Source organism: Dendrobium catenatum, unplaced genomic scaffold (genome assembly GCF_001605985.2).
Source record: "Dendrobium catenatum unplaced genomic scaffold, ASM160598v2 fragScaff_scaffold_157, whole genome shotgun sequence".
NCBI classification, from domain to species: Eukaryota; Viridiplantae; Streptophyta; class Magnoliopsida; order Asparagales; family Orchidaceae; genus Dendrobium; species Dendrobium catenatum.
The window spans coordinates 1654906-1673341 of NW_021318619.1; the positions used below are offsets into that span (position 1 = coordinate 1654906).

Consider the following 18436-nt stretch of genomic DNA (forward strand, 5'->3'; position numbering starts at 1 on the left):
CCCACATTTGTTGGTTGGCATGTTATTGTATTCACTTGCAAATCTTGTATACACACTTGTAGGCTCCTTGTAGCGGCTTGTGAATGAACTGTTGTGTGTGTCATAAAATCACACTCATGCTTGTAAGCCAATTATCCTGTTCACTACATGTCTACTGCCTACACCCATGAGGGTTCATGTTCGTTGTAGGTTCTTGGTCTTTGCTTGTAGATAGTGTGCGCGCTTATATCCACAGGGGACCCATCATACTTATGGCATATCCACTTTTGTTATTTACAAATAGATCCATCAGTCATCGTCACACACAGGGAATGATTGTAATTGTCTACAAGTGAACTGACATTGATTGTAGGGATATCACAACATTAACGTATGCTATTTTTTATCATCCATATACAGACTATGGGGTCTTCGAGGGTGCATACTTGAAATACACAATTCTTTTCCCGCATGCATGATGACACATACACGAGTACTTAAAGCCGTCCCCGCCACGCTAGAGAAAAGCGTGTATATGGCTTACCTGCCTCGACGTAAGCTTCACACTGGATTCCCTCCCACCATGCTACAGAAAATCGTGTATATGTGATTTTCTTGTGCACCGCGAGCGCATAAAGTGAGGTTTGAGGATTTTGGGAATTTTGAGACATTTTTGATGTGACGACAACGACGACAAAATTGCACAAAAAAATCCCCTTTTTTCTTCTTTTTAAACTCTTTTCTTTTTTTTTATAATTCTTTTCTTTTTTTTTTGGAGTAAATAATAATAATAATAAAGAGAGAGAATTTCTCTCTATTAAATGCTATTGGAATTTTACGAGAAGACTGTTTGGATTTGGGAAGAAGAAATAGAAAAGGCTGCTATTTGGATTTTATAAGTGGAGTTTGGTGCTGGATTCAGTGTATAGAAGGCGTGGAGAGTGACTGAAAGAGCTGTTATTGGGTTTGGTAGTTGTTGGATGCAGCTGCTCCGAATAACTCAAAATAAAATTGCAATCAAGATGTTTTCATTTTTTATACTAACTCAAATTAAGAGTATTAAACAAATTTAAATTGAATTAATTTGAAGCAATTAAGCAAATAGAAAATAATATTTACTTGTTATTCCTTTATGAATCCTACTTAAAACTTGTTAACAGTAAAAATAAAAATAAATCACGAACACTATTCCATTGGTTCGCTCTTCAATTTATTGGTTATCCCTTCATACCAAATAATAAAAAACACAAAGAAGTTGTAAGAAGACGTTTTAGCAGGAAGCCAGCAGGATCACTGAACTTAATACAACTTATCATACAATATACAGCATAAATTCCTGCTCTATCTAATATCTAATGGAACAAGAAACTGCTTTCAGAAAAGCTGCAATAACATACAAAAAATACAGCATCTCTGTTCATCAGCTTAAGAAAGAACGGTCTGAAACTCACCATTGATACTTGGCAGCCACAAGAACTTCCTCATAAATCTTAGCAGCATTGTCCCAGCTGAGATCCTGCGTCATTCCTCGCATCTGAAGACCCTCCCAGCTACTTTCATAGTTCCAGTAAGTATTCAAACAATTACCCAGTGCATTTGTGAGCTTCCCAGCCTCAGCTCTATCGAAGGTCCATCCATGCCCAGTTTCCTTAAAAGGATCATACTGAGTGACAGTATCCCTCAATCCTCCCACGGCATGCACCACTGGAACAGTTCCATAGGTCATCGCATAGAGCTGGTTCAGTCCACAAGGCTCGAATCTCGATGGCATGAGTAGAATGTCAGCCCCTGCAGTGATTCGGTGCGCCATTTTCACAGAAAAACCAACCCATCCTCTCACCTTGTCATGGTACTGTTCCTGAAACCTTCTCAACATGTCTTCAAGGTCTGGTCTTCCTGATCCTAGCATGATTAGCTGCACATCTTGACTAGCAATCCATGGCATAGCATCTCCTATGAGGTCCACTCCTTTCTGATGATCCAATCTCCCAATGAAAGCAATGACTGGAACCTTGGGGCGGAGAGGTAGACTTAATTCTTTCTGCAAGGCAGCCTTGCATTTGGGTTTGCCGGTTTTAAGTGTTTTGAGGGAGTAGTTGGTGTAACCATCGGATTGGAGGTAAACGTCGAACTTCGGGTTCCAATCGTTGGTGTCGATCCCATTCACGATACCTCGAAATTTCCAGTCATTGTGGTTGATGATCTCATGGAGGCCCCAGCCACCTTCAGAGGTCTTCAGCTCCCATGCATAGCCATGGCTGACGGTAACCACCCGGTCAGCGGTTTTCAGGCCAGCTGCAAATATGTTGAAGTGATCACCACCAACTGGATCATAGAGCTTGAAAAGGTCCAGGTACTGTTCTGGAAGATCCACATGGAAAAAGTTTTCCACAGGACCGCGACCCTGATTACATAATTTACTGTTAGAAACTCTGAAAATAATACCTATTAAGATCTTGGAGGATAAAACTCAGTTATTGCCATATATGTATGGAATGTAAAAGGCTTCAGACAATATGACATTATTCCTATGAAACTATAAGGAAGATGCGTTATCAAACATGGCTAAAGTCATCTAAAAGTTAAGAAAAACATTTGGGCTTCGTTGGCTTGAAGGAACTGAAAGGGGGTAATAAATTGAATCGAAATTAGTAAATCCAACAAAATACGAATGACCTGTTTAGGACCTTTTTTTTTTTTTGTTATTGTTTTTTGTTTTCACTTCTATTTTTAAAAATATTTTTGTTTTTTTTTAAATAACAAATAGACATATGTTGGATCACACAAAAACTCTAAAACATAGAGAACACAAACCTGATGAGCTATGTTGTGTACGACCAAAACAGATCGAGCATACTTCATCACTCCATGGTCACGGTAATAGGCTTTCAGATAAACGGGTAATAGTGCGGTGTGCCAATCATTAGCAATAAAAACTAGATTTCCATCTCCATAACAGACACCTCCACATGGAACATGCCAGGGAACCTAAAAAACATGAAAATTATCCATCTTAAGCAGCATATAAGATCAAGTTCAAGAAAACTTAATTAAAACATTTTCTGAAGCTCTAAAGCACATAGAAATATAACTTCTAATGATTCTTAGAACCATAATCCTGTCTTGATATGTAACATTGAAACATCGGACATATGGAAGGATGCAACTTTAGCGTGTATTAGAGATAATTTTTTCACAACTTTCTTTTCCATATCGTTATTGTTGAATCCATAAATGTGCATGAAACACACCCAAATATATTAAGAATATTGAGTGAAAAAGATTATATAGAAATGGAGAAAGAAAGAAGAATACTTAAGAAAAAAAAAAGCTATGAGATTTATATAAAATAAACTTGAGTACAGGATATAACATCTTAAAGGAAAATTGCATAAAATTATACAACTTAAGCTCACCTCTTGATCCCATATTTATAGATTTGAGTTGGGATTTGAGCATTATAAAATAAGCTATATATATGACTATATAAAAAATAAGAAAAAAATATATAATAGTTGTATATTTTGATCAAAATCTCTAACTTGATGAAGTTTTCCGACGAGTTCCTTTGATGTTGCTGGCTTAGCGTGTATTGATAGTAAAATAGTCGACTAGCCGATCAATGGTGTCTTGGAAAGTCATCTTTCCTTGAGTAGTCGCGACGGATGACTTCATAACTAGTAGTTGCTCGGGCTAACTAATTGGTCAATACTCTTTTAACTAAGAAGAGTTATTAGATCATAGTTGCTTTCTCGAGGAAAATTCTCTTATAGACTAGCAAGTCTCTTTTGGGCTGAGACCAAATATAATGAATTAACATGGCTTCAACCTGCTTGATTTAGCTTTAACTAGCTGACTTGACTTGAACCCTCTTTTCTATTTGGATGTGTATTTAGTTCCCTGATTCGAAAATATTTTTGAAAATTTACTAAAAAAGAATATATATATATATATATATATATATATATATAATTATAAAACCTTCATAAAAGTTTATTTTAATGTTGAATCTTGGTCAATCAATTTGATGTTTACTACTGATATTGACCTTTCGTCCATATCATCAGTACTTAGCTTATAAATATGAGATATCATTTGTCATTCAAATGCTTCTTCTACATCGCTTACTTTCTTTTCACCCTGCGATCACCTATCCTTGTAAAAGATAGAAGTTACTAAGGATAAAATAAACATTTTCGAAGATGATATCATTTCAAGCCTATTTGGCAAATGAATGAAAGATAGAACTTCTAAGAAGAAAAAAAAAGTGGGTGAAAACAAAAGAGATGAAGTCAAAAAGCAAGATCCAGAACTCGCTGCCTCTTCAAAGTCTTTTAGTTGATCAACACTGTTTCTCTCTTGCGAATATTAAAAAAGATGTTCCAAACAATTATTGCTTTCTCTCTCTCTAATTGAAGTTGAAATCAGAAGAGATGGTAAAAATAAAAAAAAATAAAAAATAGAAAAAACTAGCTTAATAAATTGTGCAAGTTTAATTAATGTCAATTTTTTTTCTCAGAGGATCTTAAGGGAGATGCTAACTATTGAACCTCCAACTAGCCAAGAGTTTATTAACGAAAGAGTATAAATCAGCTAAATGATGGTTCTTTTAAAAAGAGATATTACTCAGCTTCCAATTGAGATAGATGAGGATTGTGGGCTTCGAAGATTCATGCCCCAGCCTCCCCTCTCTTTTGGGAAAGTTTTAACGGATTAAGTTTCGAGGTAAATTTTCAGAAGGCAAATTGGGACTTTAGATAAGACACACCCAAAGATTTTTCCCTCATTTTGCGAGGACTTTATGATTTGAGTTCTGATTTCCTATAGGTGCAAGCCCTTAAAGTTAATTACCCCAACCGATAACGAGAGAGAACTTTCGATTAAGGCTAGTCGTCAATCAAATATGTAAAGATATGTATAACTGGCATATAGTAGCAACACGAGTTTAGGTGTTTGGAAGTTTGATATTTAAAATTAAAAATTTCACCATCTTTGCACTTAAAGTGGATGGTGGGGGAATGGATGATGGACCTGGTCAAGATCCCATGATTTCGTCGTCCAAAACCTTCATGATTCCTTGTCTACTTAGTCAAAGGAGATAGTCAACCCAGCCTGATAGAAGAATCCTTGTCGGAAACTATGGGTTGCTTCGTCCAAGGGTACCTTGTAGACATGAGGGGAGTATTTATCTAAGGGGATAAATTTGAATCCACATTAGTTGACATACATTGAAGGCCTAATATAAACATATTTAAAATAGATATCTCGATCGACACCTTGACCGTATATTTGTTCAATAGCTCAAGTCATGTTGACTCCTATCTACTTGCATAGAAGGATCGAGCTCAAGCTTAGCTTCATTATTTGAACCGCACGGCATCTATAGATGTCACGTGTGTACCCATAACACGCTCGTCAAGGCTCATGCGGGTGTATGATTGCATATGCATTTCTTTGTGTTTGTCTGTATACATATTATAGTGTATGTGTGGGGGCATTTTTTGCTATTTGACGTATTTTCTAAGGTAGCTTGTAGAGGTTCTTATATGTTGTGTTTGTCATTGCCCTTCTATATTTGCCTACCGGTGACGTGTTGAGTACACAACAGGTCTTCTATAGCGGCCCGTAGGAGCTTTTATCTGCTGCATATTATCCAGTGTTTGCTTGCATATAGCATGTAGTGCTTATGACAGGTATCCTACAACATCGTAGATATTTGCACTTTGCTATGCATCATCTACTCTTGCTTGTAGGGAGCCGATGTATTCAACTGATGTTAGATAATCGTTGGTTGTGAAAGTTTTATAGTGTCTTTGCTACAACGACTGATAGGTACTTTGAATATGTTGCGGACATGTTGTCTTTGCCTGCATGAGGGTCGGTATATTCGACTGTCATTGTATGATTTGTTGAATACGAGAGTGTTGTAACAACTCGTTGGTGCCTCGCATACATGTACTGTAGATAGCCTTGTAGATAGCCTTTGACTACATAAGACGTATTGTATATACATCTGCATCTTGATGTTCATTGCAAGGTGTTGTTATGGTTTCCTTAGATGTGTTGGTAGGATAATTGTCATATCTGCGATACATCTAACATTATCACTTCTAGAGAAACTAGGAGAATTGATGTGTCCCTTGAAGTTGAATCATTGGTGATTACAATTAGGAGACACTAGTCATATGCAGGTGTATCAATCATCTTTATTCATGGATGTTGCATTGCATTCATCGCCTCTTCTCCCCATTTTGCTTATGAGCATATCACTACATATTTCTCGCTACAATTCATGCATATTTTAGTGATTGTGTTACCATTGATATGCCTATTGCTCTTGCTCATAGACGATGCAATTATCACTGGTTGTATGCAATGAGTCTTTGTTTGCTCATTGATGCTTCTATCTTAGTTAACATGTAACCTCTTGATATTGATTAAAAAAATTGTATTAATAATTGCAAGCATGGCATTATATTTTCATCTGATTATTACTTGTAAGTGAGCAAAGTCTAAGGCTCTTTATTTATCACAAGTTCCATATTTGCTTGTTTGTATTTGATTACTCATCATTTGACAAATCATGGATTCATTTTGTACTAAAAAACTGTTTTAGAAAGCAATGAAAAAGCTATCCCAAACAAAGCCTAAGTGAGAAGTTACAATTAAATAATAAGCTCAACATGATTTATGGATATTATGTATAAAGTAGATTTGAGACCGCAAGGGCAAGAAAAACATTTCATGAATTTTTATTTCTATATACAGATATTAAATGAGAAGAATCATGAAAGTATGCGCAGAGCTTTCATCTTGCATGAAATAAATTAGATATATTGAACAAACAAAACATGCAAGATTACCTCTACAGCTGCTTTACAAAACAAAATCATCCGTTTCAGTATCTCCTGCACGTGAGGAGAGTGGAAAGTTATAAAATGACTACCCAAGTAACAAAGTTTTGGTCAAAGTGAGAAGCCTGATAATGATGAACAGAATAAATCTCAATGAAAAGGCTCATTCTTGCAAAGTTCGATACAGGTCAGTATATACAAAGAGTTCAACAGCTTACCAGCCTATCTCCACCATATATGTTATGCTGACAGTGCCTAAACAGCGAACACTCAAGAAATACAAAATCTACCCCATCAATGTAGGCATGGTAATAGGATACTTCAATATCCTGTGTCACACATTTTGCAGCAACAGATAAACTACACCATAGTCTGCTACGCTGCAGGAATAATCTCTTGCAATCTGCATCTACTTCATTCAGATTAAAGTTCTTACCTGTCCATCAACCTTATACCTTTTGCGCACTCCTGTGTTTTCTGGTTCAGGATAGTCACCATACATTGGTACCACAACCTAAAATGTAAAATCATAAATATATGTGAATTGTTGCCAACAATATTCATTTAGTTTATGTTTCAGATGGATCAAATTGGTCCAGTTTATGCACTTAATATCATAATAATCTCATTTTCATCCCAACTGAGGAAAACACAGTACCATCACCCGATGGCCTCGCCTAGCTAAAGCCTTTGGCAAAGCTCCAGCAACATCTCCAAGCCCTCCTATGATATATAAAAATGAATAATTGATGAGCGCACAGTGATACAGATATGTAAACACAAATTGGATGAGACGCCAATGAAAATGATTGTGAAATTTCCTCACCTGTTTTGGACCAAGGACCACATTCTGCAGCTACAAATAGGATATTCATGACATTGACCCCAGCCAAAGGAAGAGAAGGCTTGTTATCTTCCTCTGGGGCTAAATCATTCCCAAAACCTAAACTAATGGCATGTGGTTCTATCAGGTCCTCCAATTTTACATCTTCTGTCTCATACTTTTCACTAACTTGTAGCTTAGATTCCTGAGGTGGTGCTACAGATTTGGGGGTCAAATTGGCCTGTTTGAGTAATCCAATATCTCCTACAGAAGCCTTTCCATCTGGTAACCCACCATCAAGTTCATTTGATTTATCACGAAAGTTTCTAGAGGCACCAAGAAATGGAATTTCTGATGGTTTGGCTTCTGTTGCATCTATATGCACGTTGAAGCTGGAATGAATGTCAAAAAGTTCTTGCTGCACCGAGCTAATAGAAGAGCCAGCTTCCCCTTCTTCAGCAATTTGCGGAAAGCTCTAAAAACCAGTCACCACAATGTCAGTCAATTCATAATTTTAGCATTGTGATGGAATTAAAAACAATCTAGCTATATGTGACAGAACTACTTGAAACTAAGATGTTTTTTAATGAATCAATCTATGGCAAAAGTAATATTCAAGGCCTCAATATGAAACTTCAAGTAACTTTCAAAAGTTTTAGAAATGCTTGTCCCAGTGTCATCTTATGCAGAGAGGAGTTGAAAATAAAAGCCATTTCATATGATGCTATAGACAGATATACTAAGCTCCATTCATATCTACCTTTCTAGTGAATAGGTACTGACACAACATGAATACAATGGCAATTATAATGATACATTAAAGGCAAGAGAAACTGACACTCAGCCAAACTCAGAAAATCTTACATGCATAGAATGCCATGTAATGGTATGATTGCAAGATAATTTTATTACTACCTATCAATGATGTCAATTACCGCTACAAACTGTCAATGAAAAATACCAAAATATATCATAATCAAACGGTTCCAACAAAAGACATTCACTGTATAAAACAGCACTGTTTCCCTGTTTATTTCTTTCCTGCAACATAGGCATTATCATTCTCCACTAACGCCCCCAAGTGTCGTTCTGAACTATATTTTAGAGAGCCAATAAATATTAGTTTACACTATTAGAAATCACAAATAAAAAAGTTCACCATCCAAGATACTATCATGGTATTGGCATTGTATAAGTCCATCTTCTGCATGTAAATTCTTTACATTAAGAAATAATGAGCATGTTGCAATACTCATAAAAAAGTTCAGAATGAAGGGTGGAAAAGCTGTTGGACCTGATGATATTCCAATAGAGGTGTGGAAATGCTTAGGAGATGAAGGGATTTCTTGGCTTACTAAACTTTTTAATACTATTTTGAAGACTAAAAAGATGCCAGATGAGTGGAGAATGAGTGTGTTAATTCTTATTTTTAAGAATAAAGGTCAGGTGGATGAGTGGCTTTACCCTTAGAGATAGGATACGAAATGAGCATATACGTGAAAAGGTTGGAGTAGCTCTAGTAGAAGATAATATTAGAGAAAGTCGCCTAAAATGGTTTGGTCACATAAAACGGAGGCCTTCCAATGACTCGGTTAGGAGAGTAGAGGTATTAGATTTGACTTATGTTAAGAAAAGTAGAGGCAGATTACAAGTTCGTTGATCGGCACAAAATAACTTGGCGGTATTCCTCTATATACTATCCCAGAGCAAATGGACTGGCAGAAGTCTTCAACAAGATGCTGATGAAATTATTGAAGAAGATCCTTACCAAGAACAAAATAGAGTGGCATACAAAGATAGCAGAAGCGTTATGGGCGTATCGTATAACCTATAAAACGCCAACCAAAGCCACTCCTTACTCTCTAGTGTTTGGAGTTGAAGCAGTGTTGCCACTAGAAGTTGAACTCCCATCTCTTCGAGTTGCCATCCAGAATGAGATTACTCAAGAACAAAATGCTCGCCTAAGAATGGAGGAGCTTGATGCACTCGATAAACTCAGGTTGCAAGCTTAGCAGAACCTAGAGATCTATCGAGCAAGAATGACAAAATCTTTTGATCGAATGGTGCGTCCTCGATCATTTCAAGAAGGGGAAAAAAAGGGGAATTGGTCCTGCTGCAGAGAAGGTCAATCATCCCACATAGAAAAATCGGTGGTAAATTCATATCCAACTAAGAAGGAGCTTTCGTCATCGAGAAGGTATTTCAAGGAGAAGCCTATCAACTCATCGATCTGAATGGTCAAAGGCCCATGCCGCTGACCAATGGCTGATACCTGAAGAAATACTATGCATGAAATTGCCTAGAGAAATGTTATGTTTAATATGCTATACATTTTCATATATGATTTAGCATATACATTTCATATTTTGAAATTCTCCTGTATTATGAGAATGTATTTCAAAATCCCCCATCAGATTGGGGGCATTTTAAATATTTGTTCGGGTCGACATCGCGCTGCATGCCGAGATCCCCAAACAAATATTTAAAATCTCAAGAATTCAATTCTATTCTATTCTGAAATGTCCCTGCGAGACAGGGGGCATTTTAAATATTTATTCGGGTCGACATCGCGCTGCATGCCGAGATCCCCGAATAAATATTTAAAATTATCAATTCAATTGTTCTTTTGTGCTAAAGAATACAAATACTTATTTTTCAAAGCCTATGCAGGTGATCTTTCGAAATTTAGAGACACCACCTTCTCCAACAAACCAAGACTCAAAAGTCAAGAAAGAGACTTTTGTGGCTACACACTCCTACAAAATTGAACCGAAAAAGCTCGAAGTCTTTCGACAGCCTGAGCTTAAGGTTCTAATGGGTGTAAAAAGTCGGATCCAACAAGCCCACCGGATCGCTGGCAGCTCCATCTACTCAACAAGCCATAAGAAAGGCCGTAGTAGCGAAACCCCCACTTCGTTAACCCGTTAGTAGGGACTGTAGAAAGTACAAAGGCAAATTTGACTCGACAAGTTCAAGTGATCGTAGTCTACCAAGTTCTCCTAAATGATTGGATAATCAAAGTTCCAGTGGAATGATGAGTCTCGAACAACCATCGAATGTTCGTAGGCTCCAAAATCTTCAACCACAAAGGATGACTCCAAATCTACTAACTTCAGTAAAATCAGCATTGGAAAGCGCAATTCCCATAGCTCAAGTTTGAAGCCTGAATGGGTGTAAGAGGTCGGATCCAACAAGCTCAAATATGGCCAAATCGCTGGCAGCTCCATCTACTCAACAAGCTATAAGAAAGGCCGTAGTAGAGGAACCCCTATCTCAGCAACCAGAGGATAAAGAGCTGTCAAATCCTAGCTCTCCCGATCTAATGAACTCAAGTGACTCAGATTAAAGTCTCCTCAAGTGGTTAAGGATCAAGATACTACCCGCGTTCGGTACTATCAACTGAATCAAGAACCTGGAAATCTTTAAACAAATCCTTCAAGCACAAAGCGAGAATCGAAACAACTTTTCTTCAAGTCCGTCAAAGTACAAAGCAAATAACAGAAGAAAATTATCCCAAAGTTCGTGAAAAGACTATGGCTGAACTAAGTGGATTTCGTCATCAACAAGTCCGCTATGCACAAAGCTCTGGACAGATGACTTCTTGCCACCGACCTAGTATAAACTTAAAGGGTTTAGGTCACCGGCATCTACCCCTTCAACAAGCCCGCCAAAGCTAGAAGCAGTGGGCAGAAGGCATACAAATCTTCTGACAAGTCAGTAAAGACAAATCCGATAACCCTTCAGCAATGTCTGCAGCATAAAGGACAGGACAAAAGGAATCAAAATCTCAGGACTCAAGCAAAAGCTGTAGAATGAGCACCCTGAATGATATCTACAAATATCTCTAAAGATTATGAGCATTTTAAATATTTATTTGGGTCGACATTGCGCTGCGTACCAAGATCCCCAAATAAATATTTAAATTTTCATCAAGATACAACCAGATGATAGAATACTATTGAACATATACATAAGAGCTATAAGCTAAAGTGATTCTGGTGACTAAAGAAAGCAAATGGTGGCGATGTTATCCGCTAGTGTCAACCTACAAAGACAATACATCAGCCGTCTATGCATACATCTAAAAGAGCCGTGAAGAAGGAAAGAATAGTGTGACATTCAAATAAACTTTTGAAAATCCACTAAAAGAAAGTAGTGTGACATCCAAACAAGTTTTGAAGATCTGCTAAAAGATAACCCTTGTGTGACATCTAGAACAAATATCTAGAGATCCACATGGTCAATCAGCATGCAATAAACATGGCTCGCTTCAAGCGCGTACCACATTTGTTGAGGGCATTTGTCGACCTGTACAGATTAAAAAAAAATCAAATCAAAATAAAATCTCATACCTGCTCTGCCCTTCGCACGTCGTCGTTGCTCTTCCCACGATCTTCGTGTAAGGCTCGCACGACTCGACGTCGCATCCGCCACTTGCGTCGTTAAATTACCGAAGGAACGAGGCCTTCGGCCTCTTCTTTTCCTCGCATTCACTCACACCCGATCTCTCCTCTCCCGAGCGCTGCTGTCACTCCCGCTCTCGCTCTCTTCTTCTTGTGAGATCAGAAGTTACGACATCTTGACCGGAAGCAAGGAACATGAGCTCGCCAATTGTGAAGTTAACTTTCTGCCTTCCGCTGCTCCTTCAACTCCTCCGTGGACATTCGACTTCGTTCCTCCTCCGGCGTTGTTCCTCCGACGCCGCCTCCTACCTAACGGATCGAAAGTTAAGACACTCTGGTTGGACGGAACAAGGGGAGCTCGCCGCCTCCTGTGTCGCCGTTCGGCTTCGCTCGATCGTCCGATGTTCCCTTCCGATGGATCAAAAGTTACAACATTTTGACATGAAGTAAGAACGGGAACCCGTAATTAAATATGTTTAATTATATTTAATTATTTTTCAATTATAATTAATTAATTAAGTAAAAATAATAAAAAATGCTTCTTTCCCTCTCTTGCCTCGACAAGCGTGTCGAGCCGGCGGACCACCTATGCATGCCTTTATTGAGCGTGGTAGGAGGAAACCCGGTGCGATACCTACGACGAGATAAGCGAGCGACCCCTTGCCCTCTTACCTCGACAAGCGTGTTGAGCCGGCGAACCACCTACGCACGTCTTTGTTGAGCATGGTAGGAGGAAACACGGTGCGACACCTATGACGGGGTAGGCGAGCAACCTTTCGGCCCCCAAAGTCCTGTCCTCTGTGTGTGTGCCGAGCCGGCTAACCACCTATGCACGTCTTTGTTAAGCGTGATAGGAGGGAACCCGGTGCTACGCACACAACGATACCAGGTAAGCCTGGTACACGCTTTTATTAGTGTGGTCAGGACAACCTTTAAGTACCCGTATGCGGCTCTATACCTGCGGGGAAACAACTGCTTTCTTCTCTTGCAACAGGTACCGAAGACCGCATGCACGCCTTTGTTGCGCATGGTGGGGACAAAGACTTTACACGACCGTGGTGTCCTTGCAAGAGGGCACCTACCATGCACGCCTTTGTTGCGCGTGGTGGGAAAGGCCCAGTTTTCTCATAGTTTTCCCCTAAACGGGGGAGACGCCGGGGGGCTGCAGAAATTTCGGGTGAATGTACGATCACACTCGGACATGTTTGAACTCAAAAGAACAAGCATTGAGACTCAAATGGACAACAGTTGACTCATATTTGTGGACCTTTGAACTTGATTGAACACGAGCAGGGGACCTAAACAAAACTCAAATGATTAATAAAGGCCTGAACCAAATAAAATAAAATCAAAGTTGGAACCAAATTCAAGTCAATCTGAACATAAAATTGTACCTGCAAAAACTCCAGAAAACTTTGAACAGTCATTTGAACATACACTCGGGCTCAAATTCAAATATACTAAGTGTGGAAGACACTAAAATTGAACAAGACTTAGACTGCAGAGGACTTATACTTGGACTTGCATCCTGGACTCAAATTGAACATTAATGACTTGAGCAATTCGAACTCATGTGAGAACTTGAGTCGGACTACAGGGGACATAAAACTGAGCTTGCACATTAAGCTTATGAACCTGATTTAAATTGGTCCTGAAAGGACTTGAACTTGAGCCTGGTTTGAGCATCATTTCCCTCTCACGCTCGATGCCAATCAAACTACAACACCTTTCACGGATGTGTTCAATGAAGCTTACAACGAATGTAAATGCCCGCCAGTGTCAACAATCATCCGATCGAAGACAAATACACATGTCCCTTGCAACTAGAAGGTAGTTGATTAGCAGACTAAGTGCAAATGTCTACGAATGTGAAGTGACAACAATAAAGTGTAAATCTCCTTACAAACAAATGTCTATTGATTGAAGAAGGCAAACCCGTCATTTGGCAGCGGAAGACTCACCCCTATAAGCAAGTGCAATCATCGACCCACCTGAGATTGGTGAAAGGTGGATATGATGCAACAACAACGAATATTCTACGAACATCTCTAGGAGCTCGTAGTGGATTCAACAATTCCCTGCAAATAGATACTTGTGGATAACAACAATGTATTGTAAGTACATAGAATCACTGTGAACATAAATACAGATATCACCTACGACAGTGGTGATCAAGATCTTCAAGTACGACGGGTATAAAGGAAACTCGATGTATGAAAAAGTACAACCCCTAGCAGAATCGGAAAAGAAGTTTGAACAAATTAGAATTAAACTTCCTGCTGTTCTAAAGTTTCTTTCAACCCTATATTTAAGAAGAAAATAATGCTTGCATCTACAAATATCAGAAATAAATCTACTACACTACACTAAAGACCCTGAAATTAATTCTTTTCAAAGCAACGATCTCTGACTTCAAATTCCAGAAAAAACCTTCCCCGGTGAATGAGAAAGGGGCAGTCAACATCAAAACGCAACGCCACCGGATCTGCAATACTTATACAAGCAGACATAAGGCATCTACAATCTACAACGCACCGCCATCGGATCTGTAACACTCGTACTAGCAGACAGAAGGCGTCTATAGACTCTCAAATGAAATGTTATGCATTCAAATGACAATTATCCGCACAACCAAAATATGATAAAATACTCCTGCACGTGCACCATAAATTGTATACACATAAGTACACTAAAGGGTATATAAAAATCACCCGCATGGGCCCCGGCAAGCGTGTTATTGGTATACATGTGACACCTGGGGATGTTACAAGGTCAATAAGTAAATTCTAGTTCGAACCTGATCCTTCTATACGGATCAATAGAAGTCGGCAAGGTTCGAACCTTCAAATAAGTACACAGTTGTGGGAACCTGTGTATTTGTTTTAATACATTCATATTAGACCTTCAAGGCCTAAAATCAAAAGAATTCACCAAACAAAGGCATGAAATCTACGAAACCCGATCCTCCTAGGCAGATAAATAAGAGTAGACAGGGTTCGAATCATCAGATAAATATGTGGTCATGAAATTGACCGGAATATTTATTTTGTACATTCATATCAGGCCTTCAAAGTCTTTATCAAAGAAAATTCATAAACAAAGGCATGAAGCCTACGAAACCCGATCCTCTATCAGCAAGTTGATAGGGTCGACAAGGTTCAATCAATAAATGAAAATGACCCCAAACATCCTGATGATGGCCGTGTTGAATGCTAATCTCAACCGGAGGGATTCAAAAATATTTTTAAATGTCTCTCAAAAATTCACATAAAATCCAAACTCTACGAAGTCCAAAACCCAACAAATCTCAAATGCCAAGATATTTAAATTCAAAATCATCCATTAACACTTAAAGCAAAATCCATCCATCCTCCGCAACAGTTTTTCGGGGTGGACAAATCAAAAACTACTTCAGCTCACAAAGAGTCAAATGCCCAGTCAAAAATATCACTAGGATCATTTCTTAAATAATCTCCTGCCAGTAAGGACGTGGTACGTGTCATCTAACCGGCAGTTTTGCCGTCAAATGGCACCGCAGGATAAACGGTTATGACCCGGGGCCCTCTGAACCGAGTGATTTTGCAGCCAAATGGCGCCATGAAATACCAGTTATGGCCAGAGCCAATATGTTCCTTAGTGGCATCAAATCCTTGGGATATGAATCAATAGGATATGATCGATAGGGCACAAAGCCCTCTGCTAGCTAAGGTTGATTCAAATTTGTCCCCTCAGACAAATATTCACCCCTAGTCTACAAGGTCCCCTTGGACGAAGCAACTCATGGCTGCCGACAAGGATCCTTCTGTCAGGTTGGGTCGACTACCTCCTCTGACTAAGTAGACCAGGGACCATGATGGCCCGGGACGACGGAATCATGGGATCTTGATCGGGTCCATCATTCATTCCCCCACCATCCGCTTTAAGTGCAAGATGGTGCAATTTCTATTTAAATATCAAATCTTCCAACCCAAATTCCAAATCCAAAAACCCAACTTTTCAATTCTCAAATCCAAACTTTTCAAATTCCTATGCCCATTGCTACTACTATATGCCATATAACATGTATTCTCTACGTATCAGATTGATGACTAGCCTTAATTGAAAGTTCTCTCTCGTGATCGGGAGGGGTAATTAACTATAGGGGCTTGCGCCTATAGGAAACCAGAACTCAGATCATAAAGTCCTCGCAAAATGAGGGCGAAAACTCTGGGTAGTGTCTTATCTACAAACCCATCTGCCTTCCAAAATTTACCCCGGAACTTACTACATTAAAACTCCCTCGCCTAAAAAAAAACAATCAAATTTGCGTCGTGCGGGGGGGAGGCCGGGGCCGAATTTTCGGAGCCCACACGAACATAATAGAACTAGATATTAAAAATTGGCCTCACGTGGTGCCCAATAGGAATGAATGGAAATGAGGAACCACAAAGCCAACCATGAATAGTTGGAATAAGCCCAACCACGATAATGATGACAACTAACAAAAAATATCTTCTATACACACCAGCATAAAGACATAAAGCTTAGTAGAGGTAATATAATGGAATCCTTAATTAACATCCATATGATATGCAATCATTTTCGCCAATTGTCCATATCTTAGTAGAATTGCAATAACAAACTTGATCACCTCCATAAATGAATTGCTTTCCCAATCTTTCTTTTATTTTCATTTTCTTTTCCCATTAATACCCCTATAGAATCCTCAGCATGCATAAGCAGTCCTATGGTTCTTGAAGAACGCCAAATTTCAAAAGAGACAGAAAACAAGTGCATATTAGTATTTGCCACAAATCCTTGTTGATCAATTCTATTTGTGCTCACAGTCACACTTTGTCTATGTATGATGAGCAAAAAAGTTGGCTGATGCCGGTCTCCGGACTGCGTTATACCCACATTTCTGGAGCAATCAGGTAACACAGACTACCTTCGCCCCAAAAGTAAAATATGTACCCCTTCCCCGCTCAAATTTTCTAACTTAATGCATATACAGAAAAGATTCATAACCTAAGCTATGTGTCACTGACCCCAATGGAAGGAAAAACTATTGCTAAATAGCCTGGAAATGGAAGGCATTCAAAAGAAATGAGAATAAATGATTATTAGATAAATTAAACTAAAAAGGAGCTCAAGGTCAAAGGTAAGGCTTCCTAGTACAAAGCTAGCTTCAAATTCCCAAGCCAAACCACAACGAAAGGTTCCCAAGAAACCAGATTCCAACTTGAATCAACTGAAACCAATATCCCCCAAAGAGATTAATGACAAAACAATAGAATCGCACCACAAAAAACAAATAAAAACACCTTCTGAACAAGCTTCCTTTGCAGTGACGAAACCTCAAAACCCTCCTCACCCGCACCGCAGCTGACCGAGAACTGACGATTTTCAGCTTTCAAAGACCTAACTTTCAGGACGCCCCCGCTAAAATATGAGATCCTCTGCTCGGCTTTGTACAACGGGTAGACGTCCAAAACCAAAGAGAGAGTCCCCAAAGACGCCATTTCCCTCACTAGATGACGTCAAGGATCTCAAGCGATGAGTTAAACTAACCCACAAGGAGAAATGTGGAACGTTAGAGAAAAAGAGGAAGAGTTCGAGATTGGAGAAACAGCCAATGAGCAAAGTTGGAGCTTTTGAAGAAGTGTGTCCATGGAGAGGGAGATGAGGGACAACGCACACAATGGAGTAGCTCAGATTTGGATTTGCTGTCGTGGCTATTGATTAGTGTGTGCCAGATGATATGCGAGGTTTCCTCGTCTCTGTACAAAAATGCTTTTTTTTTTAAGCCCTCATATTTCCCCGAGAAAAAATGTAATTGTTTTAGTGGTCCATGAAGAAAACGTGGAGACATTGTGTGGTCTGCATTTACCTAGAATAGTATAATTTAAATTAATAATAATCGATGTAAAAATACTCTTTTTTTTTTTCCTTTGAGATTCGCCTACTTTTGTTTTTCCTGAATTCCGGACGCTTCGGGTGGCAGCAGCCTCTCCGCAGTGTTTTACTGTTTTTTTAAGAGAAAAATAAAAAATGTTTAGATTTTATATTATTCTGAATTTTGTTATATATTATTACATAATGAATAATTTGTGATATTTAATATTCTGTAAATATATATATAATGTGTAAAATATTTTTAAAAATTAATATATTGTTTTATGGATCTTTCTTCGTGTGACTTTAGCTCTATGCCTTTATGTTGTATTTTGTTTTAGATAATATTTTATTGTGTTTATTAAAATATTTAAATAATAATATATTAATATAGAGCTAGAAACTATATAAGTAACTTCGCATCATCACTCATTTTTATATTAAGTTGTGTATATAAATATTCATATATAGTATATGTTTATATTAAAAAATTTTCAATAGAA

At 38.4% G+C, this 18436-nt stretch overlaps 1 protein-coding gene across 1 annotated transcript; it reads right to left on the reverse strand.

Moving 5' to 3' along the window:
* Window positions 1-1172: 1172 nt before the first annotated feature.
* On the reverse strand, window positions 1173-17822 carry LOC110114545 (starch synthase 2, chloroplastic/amyloplastic). The gene is made up of 8 exons (XM_020847462.2): window positions 17363-17822; window positions 7660-8131; window positions 7492-7556; window positions 7270-7347; window positions 7052-7162; window positions 6843-6887; window positions 2794-2967; window positions 1173-2383 (listed from the first exon to the last, which is right to left on the reverse strand). Exons 1-8 carry the CDS (start codon window positions 17558-17560, stop codon window positions 1427-1429), a joined length of 2100 nt encoding a protein of 699 aa, XP_020703121.1. The 5' UTR covers window positions 17561-17822; the 3' UTR covers window positions 1173-1426.
* Window positions 17823-18436: the final 614 nt, after the last annotated feature.

Bases quoted from the DNA above. Each gene is read 5' to 3' on its own strand.
- LOC110114545 (XM_020847462.2), bottom strand. From the start codon at position 17,560: ATGGCGTCTTTGGGGACTCTCTCTTTGGTTTTGGACGTCTACCCGTTG. The intron at 8,132-17,362 runs GTGTTTTTATTT...ACTGGTTTTTAG, and splicing joins AAAGGAAGCTTGTTCAGAAG to AGCTTTCCGCAAATTGCTGA. The intron at 2,968-6,842 runs GTAATCTTGCAT...CATGTTTTTTAG, and splicing joins TTTGTAAAGCAGCTGTAGAG to GTTCCCTGGCATGTTCCATG.